Source organism: Ipomoea nil, unplaced genomic scaffold (assembly GCF_001879475.1).
Source record: "Ipomoea nil cultivar Tokyo-kokei standard unplaced genomic scaffold, Asagao_1.1 scaffold2826, whole genome shotgun sequence".
In the NCBI taxonomy this organism is placed as follows: Eukaryota; Viridiplantae; Streptophyta; class Magnoliopsida; order Solanales; family Convolvulaceae; genus Ipomoea; species Ipomoea nil.
The window spans coordinates 3,385,189-3,398,831 of NW_017619254.1; the positions used below are offsets into that span (position 1 = coordinate 3,385,189).

Below are 13,643 nucleotides of genomic sequence, written 5' to 3' on the forward strand. Positions count from 1 at the left end.
GTGAATTGCTAATATATAAGTGTAAGTTAACGCCTTAACGAGGCGTTTGTTAGTGGTTTATCTTACAAGGGGTACCATGATTCACAGAATAATTTGCCATTATAAACAGCTTTCTTTAAGAAGAGTTTGAGGATTTGAAAAGATTGTGGCCTTGTATCATACTTGTAAAAATAATATTTAAGAAGTGTGAATGGGTTGATTTGGACAATTGTGAAATGTTGGCACTCATTATTTTAATGTATACAGATCGGTCCACACTGAGATTTGATAATGTTGGCAAATTGAAAGCGATTGATTAGGTGATTTGTCAATGTTTAAGTGTTAGCATATGATAATGCTGAAGGTACAACATTAATGGTGCATACCATGTTACTAAACAGTTGGCCACCTCTTTGACTTTTCTTCGTGTATGAACCCACTATTGCCTGGTACAACACACTTTTTGGTGGCATAGTAATATGAATTCAAGAATACAAACACTCCATAAGTTCTCGAGTAATTCAATTGGTTCTTGGGTACTAAATTATCGAGAATGATATGTGATTGAATTTTGATAGCTGTAGTGTAAAAGTTTCACCTTCTTATTGGGATAGTTCTTTAATCTTTATAGGCACCACTGCTCTTCCCATTTAATGCCGGTTAAGTTACTATGATTTACGTCATGTTAGGCCGATGCATGGGACTTTTGGGACGAAGGATTTTGCTTTTTGTGGGCAAAAATAAAAAGTATCTACAACACTCGTCTAGTTGTTGAGAAGTTGCATTTAAAAGTTAAAACTCGCTTCTAATGGAATAATGGTAGTTCAAATCCTCCTACATAGAATGTGAAGATTGAGCTCATTGTACGCAAAAGTGTACAACTTTTTATAGGGTAAGTTTCTTGATATGAAATATTTCTATAACACAAAAATGCTCTAAAAGTTTCCGTGCATCATAGTTGAAATTTGAAAATCACTTTTCCCTAAATTTCTAATGAATTTTTTTTTAAAGAACTTTTATGTATGATACATCACATCGTAATTCAAAATTAATAACAATATTTATATTACTAACTTAATTTAACACTTACTGGCGAACTCCGAAGACATGATTATTTAAAATAAATTTATAAAATTTCAAAGTATTATTATTATTATTATTATAAACATTTTCTTTAATATGATGAATATTAAGATTCTTTATATGTATTTATTTATATATTTTTATTATTCAAATCAACATGGGTGAGTTGTCACTAGTCACTTGCGGCTCCTTTTTGATAGTTTATGACTTCCACTTACCACGTACCCTTCAACTATTTCAAAGTTGATAGATCCGCCCCTAACTTTGATAGGGACATCAACATAATCATCTCCTTGATGGGCGATCAATCGTAAGTTGGTAGTTATTAGTTAAGATCAAATGAGATTACCGGAAGACCAAAATGTCCTTCAAGTATCAAATGTTAAGATTAATTCCATCTCCAATATTCAAATTATATTGCATCATGAATATATACATGTATCATATGAGTAGAATATTACTACTATAGCCCACATGAGCAACTCAACTGGTCACAGGTAAAATTTATCACAAGAAACAGTATCGTTCTCACGAGCAGAAGTGTGAGAGCATACTGAATGTTCACAATTTTGTAAAAGGTAAATTGTGAACATTTAGTATGTAAATTATAAACATTAAGTATATAAATTGTGAACATTCAATATGTAAATTGTGTATTTTAAATATGAGTTCACTTTGCAAGGTGGACCCGGTCCATGGTATAGCACTTCTTTCCACCCCAACCACATTCTTAAATGGACTTTTAATCTTTTATAATCTAGCAAAATAGATTTAAGATTATTTATTCATCTCCTAAACGTTTTATAAGGTTAAAATAAAAAATCTTGTTCAAAAGAAACTAATGTGGAGTAGACTGTAAATTTTACTTTATAGTGTAGAATTAAAAATAAAAAAAAAATAAAAAATTATAGTGTAGATTTAGTTCATTACATATTTACATTCTCTTAAATTTTAATTTATAAAATTCACCTCTAAATATGACATTACTAGATTCATTATTTTTCACAAAATCCAACTAATGTAAATAAAGGAAAATATACTTGTACTCCCAAATTCTACTTCCAACTTTTACTTCATTTCACAAATCTTACGACTAAACCCACAAGATGAGATGAAAATGTGATATTCATGCTTGCCACGTCAAGAAGTATAAAGAGTAGAATTTAAGAGTCATCATAGTAAAACTCAGTTATTCGATCTATTGTCGGTGGGAATTAGCATTTAAAAAAAAAAATTGTGACAATTATGGATAGGACACGAAAATAATGAATTAGTATTTAATCTTAATGTGTCCCGGGTCATTAACGGGCCGACCCGTTATGTTCCGTGTCTTAACGAGTCAACCCCGTAAACATGTTAAGAACCCTTTTAACCCGTTAATATTATCGTGTTAACCCATTTATACAAATCCGTTAACACAAACCTGTTTATCACCAGTTAAGAACCATTGTAATTTCGGTAAGAAGGTATAGTCCACCATGTAACAACAGGTTGGACACCACCGCAACTGGGTTTGCACATGACAGCTGCACTGCTGCAGCATCAAATTCTAAAACCTAAAATGTATGTAATTAAGGCCACTTTTGGTCATCAATTATCTGTCATTTCATGATCTTATCCAGCCTGTAACAGCTCGTTTTCATGTAAAGAACAGCAAAAGAAATTCTCAGAAAAATAAAAAGAAAATGATAGTCTGTTCATCTTGATCAAGAAGCATTGATGTTTTTCACAAAGCACTCTTCTTTTCATGGATTCTTGGTCAAAAAGACCATGGAAAAACTGGGTTGGATTTACATTTGCACATAAATAAACATATGATCACATAACACTTAAAAGAACATAACCATAATAGCACTATTTCTGGCATCGCGTTTCGGTGTCTACAATGGCTGTTATCTTCTTCTGCAATTCTGGCTTGTTGGCCCCTACCAATTTGTCGACTTGTTGTCCATCTTTGAGGAAGAAGAAGGTCGGGGTTGCTTTGATATCCCAGGACGTGCTGAATTCCTGATTCATGAGAGAAAATTAACTCCTGATTCTTAAGATTATAACTCTGAAATTTTTTAGGAAATATGTACTCACTGTAAGTTCATCAACATCAACTGTCAGAAACATCAGAGAAGGGTGTTTCTCTGAAAGCTCGCAGAACAATGGTGCAATCATTCGACATGGACCGCACCACGAAGCACTAAAATTTGCCACAACCTGCAAACATTTGCAGATGTCTAAGCTGCAAAACACTTGACAGATGCAAGTCATGCAACTATGCAAGCAACATTAAAGTATTCAAAAAGGAACACATAACAAAATATTGAACAGAAGTCAATGGACATTGTTTCTTTTCTCGCTCTATAGCATTTATGCATTAGCTAAAAGTTTTAGCGGAGTTCAGCTTCGTTTCTAGGATCACTTAATTTAGGTGGCCAACCATTGGTTTTTGGAAGGGCAGTGTTGTAAAAATTGGCCTAGGCGGCCCTAGGCTGAAGGGAATAATGAGAAATTGGCAGTTTAGGCGCTTAGCCAACTTTATTTATTTATTTTTGAATTAGGTTTTGTTTCGCTCAAAACAACGTAGTTTTAAGAGAAACAAAACCTAATCTTCATTGGCTCAGCATTGCGACTCCATTTGAGCACAACAGCAGCCCTTTAGACTATACTCTCGATCTTGCCTAGCCAGTCCAACAACAAACAGCAGAAGTCCATAACAGGTTTTAGGGTCCATTGGGAAACCCGGAAAATGACTTTCAGAAGTTATTTTCCGAATTTTCCAGTGTTTGGCTATCAACGGAGAATGAAGTCAACGGAAAATACTCATTCTAGTCCAAAAATAACCCATTTTGGTGGGATTTGTCTTTCAAGATTTTTACTCAGAAGACATTTTTGAGATTCTTATCTACACGCTCCCTATGAGTGGTTATTATTTGAACTGGATTTGGCTAATCCAGTTAAAATATTAGTTTGCTTGGGCTTGGCCAAACAATAAAAATCTTGGCTAGGCCTAGCCCATAACCCAAAAGACTACAAAACATTTTAAGTTTTTTTCTTCAATTTCTTTAGTTCAGACTTATTACATTTATGTCCGATTAAATATGGTTGGTGCCGGCTGAGCCAAACATCATGGTCTAGTCCAGCCCACATCCCAAAAAAAGAAAATTTTTTCTTCAATTTCTTAGTTTAGAAGTATTATATTTATTTTTATTATAATAAGTTACAAGTTAAAAGATATTTATTTACATCTTTTTATTATAATTATTATTAATCTTTACAACTATTATAAATTTTAATTTATAATTTAATCTTAATATAAATAATTATTATTATTACCATTAAACTAATCAATATTTTTTAAGAAATAACTTTGTAATATATTTATGTTCATGTTTTTAAAAATGAACCAAATATAAAATATATATATAATTTTCTGACTTAAAGATTGTTCTTTGACTTTCAACCGAACACTCGAAAAATGAAAATGTTTTTAGAAAACATTTTCTGTCTTTTCAAATGGGCCCTTAGTGTTTTACACTTTTACACTGAATTTTTTTGGGTATGTCTGATTTTTGCTGCTACAACTTTTATAATTTTGTTTGCATAATAATGTTTAGGGTTCAAATATAAGTCATAGATTTGTAAAAAAAAAAAAAAAAAAAAGCCAGTGTATAGATTTAGAGGTCAGTATATAAAATGACAGTGTATTATGTGCTAAACAGCCTAAACCAGTATTTTTCATTTATTACTTACTTTTTTTTAGACAAGTCGAGTTAAGCACAAATTTTGAAGCAACTTTTTAAAATTTTCAAATCAGCCTACTATAGCTCAGTATCCTTACAATTAAGTGACTTTACTGAAATTATGCCTATGTGTGAGGGAGGACCAATGATACTTACTGTTTTGCCGTCTCTTCTTGCTTCTTCCAGCTTTTGCTCCCAACTTTCTTTTGTAGTGATGAGGTGTACGTTTCCTCCAGCAAATTCAACGTGATGGTCAGAGTCATCCCCATCATTCTTGGACCGTTGCTGCAATTTCTATACTTTGTTATTGACCAAGTATTAAAACCAATAAGAAATTACGCTAAAAGTAAAACCTGAAGTCATAGTTCAAGATCAATCAAAATACCAACTTTCTGGACAAAAGACTCGGCTTCTAATCTTAATTTTGAAACTCCTACATATAAATGTGTCTAAAGAATTTTTTTTGGAGGATCCCTTTCGATAATTATGAATACAAAATTACAAATATGCATAACTGCGATAGTGGTTGAAGCACTACAGTCTACAGCCTTGTTTGCAAACTTTGCATTTTTTTGTAATTAAGGTTTTGGAAACTGTCTGGCATGGTCACTGCTTCTCTTCTATTCTCGTCAATGTCAAAGAAAATCATGGATCACCAACATCCTTCAATAAACTTGAAGTCAAAATTCACAAAGAGGATGTTAAGTTTAAACCAATTACCAAGTACCTTGTTGTCTGATGACATCACTATTATCTTCCATAAGGAAGGTTTCAAGTCCGACCACCATCCCAATCAGGGTTGGCATTATGTTGAATAGATACTTCTAGTAGGTTAGAGTGAATAAAAAAAGTAATAAATATATTCCAATTAAAGCATATGATTTATTTGAAAAAACAAAAAAAAGGCTTCCTTCATTTTGTAATTGCTTTTTGATGATGCGTCTTTGGGGTTAACTGATATACCGTCGGTACATCAATTAGTAACCCGGGTGTTTGGTTCAAGTTATATAAGATAACTAAGGTTATATTTGCTTGGGAATATAAGATTCGCATGTTTGGTTCAGATTGTGTAATTTTCCCAGAATCCCAGGGAATGTCACATAACCTCAAGATATAGTTTTTAGCTATTGGAAGGGAATATGAGATACCCTCCAATTTCTAGGTAATCTCACATTCCCTCATCTTATTACTAATTTTGGGCTTTTGACATTTTAATCAATTTATCTTATTACCGTTGCCTTATTTACATACTTTAGTTTTAAACCAAACACAAGAATCTAACATTCCCAGTAATATAACATTCTCAGCAATCTAACATTCCCTAAGGTAATCTAAAAGCATTCATCATACTTCCATAGGCCAAGATTGACAGTTTTGAACAACAGTAATTAATCAAAGTGTTCATGGATTAGAACTTCCATGTTGCGATGGAAATCTACTTTCTTTCTGTATAGTTCTATAATATCAAGTGTTCAGAATGATTAATGGGCCCATGATGAGCACAGGTTTAAGTATGATACAACGACTAGAGCTACTGGAAAAATGGGCCATGAAATACCGACTACAAGGTTGTAACCCCAAAATATCAAGTTTCTATGTCATATTAGCATATTCCTCGGTTCTTCATGTGCTCAAGCCCCGCCCCCAAACTACTTCTCTGGCTTAATCATTAAGCACCCTAAAGCATGAAAACAAAAAAGAACATTAAAGAACTGGACTTTACTTTCCTAATAAGGCTCCGAGAAGATCAAACTTAGGAACAGCACGTGGTAGCACATTAATTGGTATGATCCCTAAAACGCAAAAATTCTTTCAAGTTTCAAAGTATAATCATTGGCAAATCATTCCTACTTGTTCAAAAATCCACCGAGTGGGATCATGTCCACGCAGACCATCTAAAATTAGCAGCAAAGCTGAACAATTTATTTAACCCTAGACCCCGACCTCTCAATGATAAAATCAAAATTATGTCCTCCGACTTCAGGAATAGCTCATGCCATAAGGAAGGAATTTAAAGATGGGATCATCATAAATTCGACGTTAATAGGCCGTTTGCACACAGATACGTGCACAAGTAACACCATACCAAGGCAAGGGAACTTATCGAGTATCAGATCATTTAAACTATAATCAGTTAATAAATACCGACAACAGCCTTAAAATCTTCAACTAATGCCGCCTTCAATAAGTAGATGTGTTAAAATGCACACACGTGATTTATTTAATAGATTTTCCGTTTTTTCTTTTAACTTCGATCCATGCTTACCACTTCCAAGTAGAGCTAGCTTGGAGGAGGCTAAGATAAAATAACCTAAGCTAAGAAGTAAGACCTACAGTTGAAGCCAAGAAAAGCAACGTGGCAGAATGACGAACCACGCCACCAAATTTAGACAAGAAGCAAAAACAAGAAAGTTAGAATCTCTAATTCAAGCAAAAAGTGGATAAGAAGACAAACCTTGGGTACAAAACATAACTTGGCTAAGATATGCCCCATTCTCTAGCACAGATACAGAATTCTCTCTAGCACAGTTCAATTCCCCCTTAATGAAACCTGGAAAACATAGGAAAGTTAGCATAAACATCAAAATTCCAGCACAATTCAACAAATGAAATCGAAACCCCCCACCCCTCAAATCAAAGAAAAAAGCCTTTTTTTTTTTTTTTTTAAAAGCTCATCTAAGAAGTACAAGGAACATGGCAGCCTGAAATCATAAACAGTCAACTAATCTAAAGATTTCGACTTTCCAGTCCGTCAAATGAACTTGAACCCAGATCTCGAATACATCTAATTCACCAAAAGAAGACAAAAGTGGAAACACAAGAGCAATTAAAATCCCAAAATTGGAAACCTTTTCCTTTGATTAGGTAAGCAAAAGTGCAAAACCAGCTAGTACGAGGATTAGCAACTAGCAATACGCTAGAATCGCAGGATAAAAATGAGATACGAACCAGAGCCCTCCCCAAAACGGGTTGAATTAGTACGGAACACGACGGTGTTTGATTTAGAAAGACTTTGCTGGATTTGGGTCATCTATTTCGCTCTGCTTTAACAGGCTGCAAAGTGCAAAGGTTAAAAAAATATATATAAAATAGAGCTTTTGGAAGTTTCTGCAGAACGTGAAGCCGGTGTGAACATTCACGCTCTTAAAACATGTTTCTTGACTGGTATGGTTTCTCGCAAAGTTACATTTTTGAACTATTCAACGAGGATTCTTAAGATTGGAACCATTGAAAGGAATCAAAGGATCTAGGTCAAGATGACTTTTCACTATATTTGAATTGGATATAATTATTATTATTATTTAACTAAAAAACGAACTACAAACTTTATACTCTCAATCGATTCATGATCACCAAAACACTTCAGAATTCTTTGGGTGTACAGAAACAGGAAAGTAAAAGTCAATCTTGATAGTCCTTTTAGTTTTTAACAAACAGTGATGATTGTTTAATTAAAATTAAAATTTAATTCAAAATTAGTAACTTAATTTTTTATTCGGACAAATTATGACAATATCATTTCCAGAACTATTGTTTGTATCTATTATGGCATCAGACTTGTTGTCAATGTTGTGCAACCAGTTCTTCACATCCTCTTTTAATAGAAGCATGTTTGGAAATTTATATAATAAATGTATATTTGAAGATTTTAAATAAATTATTAAATTTATTTAGTTATTAAATTTAAATAATATATTTCAAAGTTATAAAGTTAAAATATTATTTAAAATTTAGTGACAATTTTATTAAAAGTTACTTAATATTAATATTATGGGTCAAGAACTCTCCCTTAAAAAAAAAAAAAAAAAAAAAAAAAAAAAAAAAAAAAAACTTCAGACCATAAAAGATTAAAAGAAGATGTGAAAGAGCTAGTGCCTAAGAGTGCAGATGACGTTTTCAAAAAAAAAAAAAAAAGAGTGCAGATGATGGAAATTGATTTGGGTGGGCAACTGGGCATGTTCACATGCTGATTATTGGATGGTGTACTTTGAATACATTGCACCCAGGTGACGTGTCGTTTTTTTTTTTTTTTCTTTCTTATTTAGGCAACTTCTGTACTAAATAAACAAATCTTGAAAAATACTATTAAAAATAATTACTACTCCGTAAGCATGCATTATAATAAAGGGTCGAATGGTTCAGGGAGTTGTTCAAAACCATTGTCAAACATGGCATCAGACTTGTCGTCAATGCTGTGCAACCAGCTAGTGTTCTTCGCATCCTCTTTCAGTAGAAGCATGTCATAACGAGAGCTCTCATAGATGTCAACATCTGTAACTCTTGCTGAAGGTCGTTGATATCTGTCCTCTTCGCTTGCAGACCGGCTGAAATAATTTCCTTTTTCTAACATACAGCCGCCGTTGCTGTAATTCATACTTCCACTCAGAGATGCCGGGGAGCTTGACCCATGGTTCTGCTGGCTTTTAGCACCATTAGATCGAATGCTATGGGGGAAGAGTGTTGAGCCTGAGACTGGGCGTACACCATTTGGCCCATTTCTTATATCCTGAAAAACACAAACAATATCCACTGGTTAATTATATTTGGTAAAAAGAAGGTTCTCTTCATCCAATCATATAAATAATTAAACATCTTTTTTTTTTTGGGTAACAGAAAATCTGGTTATTGGAATGAAATATCTTTGGTGATGGCAAAATCATTAACTAATGCAAAGATGAATTTACCAGAATAATTTAGAGATTCTGAATACATGACTAGAAATTCTACCATATCTAATCAAACCTAATTATGAAAGGTAGGTATATAAGAGGAGGACACAAATACCAGATGCAAATATGCAATACTAGTGATTAGTGAATATAACCAAAATTGCAAAAAACAAAGGTTGTGCTTACCATATGCCTAATAGCCATGTCAAGAGATTTCTTTGAGATGGTCCCCCCAAATCCTGCACTATCTGTATGTGTCCTTACGGGTTTCCTCAGAGGCAACTGTGAGGCACGCGAAGCTCTGCCAGAGTCAGATGCATCTGTAACATGCCCATTTGCAAGCACTTGCCCTCTTCCAGAAGGTTCTGTGAGTCTTCCCCTGCTTACAATAGGTGATGAGTGCCTCCTTTGCAAATTTCCACCATTTGGAATTTCCATACCCCCCTTGACAGAGGCTGGGGCACCAGGTCTGGACCTACCAGCTGACAGTGGCCTGTCTGGCAGTGAAGTTCGCAAATTTGAAGGCGTTTCAAGTGAAAAGTCTGGGGGAACTATTGGTTGAGGTGTTCGTCGAACTGGTGGACCAGGGGAGCTTGGGCGAGATACTGCACCTGCAGTTCTCCCAGGGGAGCTTGGACGAGATACTGAGGCAACAGCTCGTCCAGGGGAGCTTGGGCGAGAAGCCACAGTTCGCCCATTGCTGACAGAGCGCCCCGAGGATGCTGGAGAAATTGAAGGCATGGAATTTCTACGAGTAGGTGTTGATGGTCTTGATATAGACCGAGGAGCAGGGGAATTCAATGGTGCAGAAATCTGAGGCCTAGAGCTTGGTGTGGAAGGTCTTGAGTTTTGGGATGGTCTAGAAGCTGTGCTAAGGGATGGTTGTGTTCTTGAAGGAGTTGAAGGTCTTGACAGTGTTGGCCGGGAAGTGGGGGTGGAAGGTCTTGCAGAAGATGAAGAGCGAGTAGAGGATCTTGCAGAAGATGAAGAGTGATTCGTGGGAGTAGAGGGTCTGATATAGGATGAAACTGAAGAAGAACTTGTGTTTAGAATATTACTTGATTTATTTGAGTAAGTGTTGTACTGGGAACTAGAGATAGACTGACGGGTTACAGAGTTGCTGCGAGTTGGTCTTACTGGATGGCTGTTCTCAGACTGAGACACAGAAAGCTGGAATGAAATAATTTGTAGAAATGATGTGTTAATAAATTTGTTTATGAGGCAAACAATCAATGCTCCATTTTCAGTAAACTTACCCTTGAGGCCTTAGCTGCAGAGACTGATCTGCCCAAAGGGCGTCCTCTTGGAGTCTGGGCAACTTGTGCTGGTTGAGATTCATTTCCATTGGATGAAGGAACAAGTGGAGTGCCTGGAGGAGTTAGAAGCCTATTGACATGAAAATGTAAGTGTTATAGATACAACTGACATTACAAAAAAGGTAAATATTGAAGAATATAATTATTTTTCTCATACAAGACTACAAGAGATTCAAGAAAAGTGTAACGCATGTCAATGAAAATGAACAGCACAGACAACCAGAAAAAGAGACTCCTATTATTATTAGGTCGGAAACTGCCAGTGGTATTAGCCATTATCCTATGGCGTGCAAAGGTTTCAAACATTTGAGCAATTTATAGCTCAGTTTTCTTTATACCAAGAATGGAATTAATTTTTTTTTAAAGTTACTTCAATCATGATCCAGTGAAGTGAGTGAACTAACCACAACTCTACAGCATGCTACCACAGCATTTAAGGTCCTTCAGTCAATGCTGCAAAGATGCAGTTAAAGAAGGGGATCTTCAACACTTACCAATCATAATCATGTTTTCCTTCATCAGAAGATGAGAACAGATCCTCCAATCCATTCTTCCCCACCATTGCAGATCCAAGTGAAAGCCTCCCTAGTTTAACCGAAACTGTTCTTGTAAAGCAATCAAAGACATCCAAAAAAAAAAGGATCATTACTGTTTGCTCACGAAATTCAGCAGTCAAAAGTCTCAAGATTGAACTGCTCTGTACTAATTTAGCAAATAAAATTATTTAGTCTTAGCCCTTAGCCACTGTTTTTAGCTTATTGTATTTGGAACAGTTTATTTAAATCTGATTTCATAGACTAAATAATACACTTTTACAAGTTTGTCAAAGGTTAGTTTAAAAGCAGGTTGTAATACACTTCTAAGCATATATAAGCTAATCATCCAAACACTCTTTATAGTGAAGCTTCTGTGCACATGAACTCCATTAAGCATCTGCTTCAAACATTATGATTGGCATTTATTTTACAAAATATTTAATTCACATAACTGATGAACATTTGTGTGGACGCATAATAATTGCAACACGAGCCAGAGCCATGGTATCCAATCCACAAGTAACTTGACAGTTGGAAGTTCAAATGTTCAATACATCATAAATCATATATATCGTAATAAATACCGTAAGTTTTACCAACCACAACCATTATGCAGCGCGGCGGTTAAGTATCTATACTACATACATACATACATACATACATACATACATACATACATATCCAAACACACATAAGAGCGAAGGAAGGTACCGTCTGACTCGTCGGAGGAGGCGGCGGAGACGCTGCGGCGGCCTTTGGAGAATAGATCCAATGGATCATCGAAGGATTCCTTGTTGGAGGCTCCATTGAGACTAAAGCCACGGCGGTGCTGCGACGGCAACGGGAAATTCTTCCCGCCGCCAATCGTTGAGTTCCGGAAGCTCCGATTCATCTCTATTTATGCATCAGTATAGTTAGTCCAACATTACGACTGCGAAGAATTTCAGAGATGAAAGCTTTCCTTGGAGTATGCGTACTGACCGGAGTGTGCGGTAGATTGGATCTGTGAGAAGCTTGCAGGGGGAGAGAGAGATGGTAGAAGAAGAATTTCCCGAGTTAAAGGAGGCAAAAGCATGTTAGGAATAAAAATAAAAAACTGACAGACAGGTAAGGGAAGCCAGATGAGTCGGTGTATGCTTAATTTGACTGTTTTCTTTTTCCAATTTTTACTGAGTATTTTTTTAAAAATATTTTTTAATTTATGAGAAAGTTCTGGATTTAAATTCTCATAAAAACTAATATTTTGATAGGATGTTGATTCGTATGCACTAAAGACCTGATCGGACGTGACTATCCACTTGGTAAGGATCCTTTATCCGACCTGATTCGACATCGGGAGAATACTTACTGACCCGACTTGATGATTGCTCCCCTTATCAGCTTAATGAACTCGTGCTCTTAATTTGTAGTGCTTGATCCCGACTTGAGCGCTTAAGTTCGCCCCGAGCACTTGAGATGAGCCCTTAAAGACATACGCTAACAGTAACACTTGATCCGAGCCCGATAGCTACTGGTTAATCAGGTATCCCATCACACGTGAACGCATCTCTTGGATCCTCGGTCTACCCAATGCATGAATAACATGAGGCGTACATGTTGGCCCCCTGGCATGTGTTCCTCCCATATCTCCTATATATATATATCTCGCTAGACACTCATAAGGAAAATGAATACTTTTTCCCAATTCTCTTGATAGACTGCTTGTAAGCTTGGGGGTCTTCGACCGGTGGTCCTTATTTCTCGAGCAACTACATCTCAAATTGTACAATGCCATATATAAATACGAATACCCAAGAATATTTACACTATTATTTTGTATGTTCAATCAATGAACAAACAAAAAATACACGAATTAACATTCATTATATATATATATATATATATATATATATATATATATATATATATATATATATATATATATATATATATATAGGGTTGTTTCATGTGCGAACCACTCTTTCCATGCTAACTACATGAATGCACAGCAACTACTCCACCTCCGCAACTAATACACGAATGTACCACAACTACTACATAAATGCATCGAAATTACTACACGAATGCACTGAACACATCGGCATGCCTATGAGTAGTTGTTGTGCATTCACGTAGAACTTATTGTGCATTTCTTCATAAGTTCGCAAATTCGCATGAAAAGTATGATTCTCATTTGAACGCAACTATATATATACGCACACATTAATACTCACTTTTTACGTGGGAACATGTTTAATTCATGTAAAAAATAAAATAAAAATTATACTCTGTATTTTGTTTTTTGAATTTGTTGGATGTGTTGCCTTCAACAAGAATTTTACTAATTAA

The 13,643-nt window shown here is 35.2% G+C and overlaps 2 protein-coding genes across 7 annotated transcripts; both read right to left on the reverse strand.

Moving 5' to 3' along the window:
• Positions 1 to 2,725: 2,725 nt before the first annotated feature.
• Positions 2,726 to 7,942, reverse strand: LOC109158947 (thioredoxin H9-like). Of its 5 annotated transcripts, none has more exons than XM_019306885.1 (5): positions 7,743 to 7,942; positions 7,249 to 7,344; positions 4,950 to 5,087; positions 3,145 to 3,267; positions 2,726 to 3,069 (listed from the first exon to the last, which is right to left on the reverse strand). In XM_019306885.1, the coding sequence occupies exons 2-5, from the start codon at positions 7,285 to 7,287 to the stop codon at positions 2,917 to 2,919; spliced, it is 453 nt and encodes a 150-aa protein (XP_019162430.1). In that variant the 5' UTR covers positions 7,288 to 7,344; positions 7,743 to 7,942; the 3' UTR covers positions 2,726 to 2,916. The 5 variants fall into 5 exon arrangements, with proteins under 5 accessions (XP_019162430.1, XP_019162431.1, XP_019162434.1 ...); XM_019306886.1 differs by having other exon boundaries at positions 7,704 to 7,942; XM_019306889.1 differs by having other exon boundaries at positions 4,950 to 5,078; positions 7,743 to 7,939.
• Positions 7,943 to 8,827: 885 nt separating this feature from the next.
• LOC109158944 (sialidase-like) lies at positions 8,828 to 12,414 on the reverse strand. Of its 2 annotated transcripts, XM_019306877.1 has the most exons (6): positions 12,297 to 12,414; positions 12,027 to 12,209; positions 11,274 to 11,379; positions 10,720 to 10,849; positions 9,650 to 10,633; positions 8,828 to 9,300 (listed from the first exon to the last, which is right to left on the reverse strand). In XM_019306877.1, the coding sequence occupies exons 1-6, from the start codon at positions 12,388 to 12,390 to the stop codon at positions 8,911 to 8,913; spliced, it is 1,887 nt and encodes a 628-aa protein (XP_019162422.1). In that variant the 5' UTR covers positions 12,391 to 12,414; the 3' UTR covers positions 8,828 to 8,910. The 2 variants fall into 2 exon arrangements, with proteins under 2 accessions (XP_019162422.1, XP_019162423.1); XM_019306878.1 differs by lacking the exon at positions 12,297 to 12,414 and having other exon boundaries at positions 10,720 to 10,832; positions 12,027 to 12,136.
• Positions 12,415 to 13,643: the final 1,229 nt, after the last annotated feature.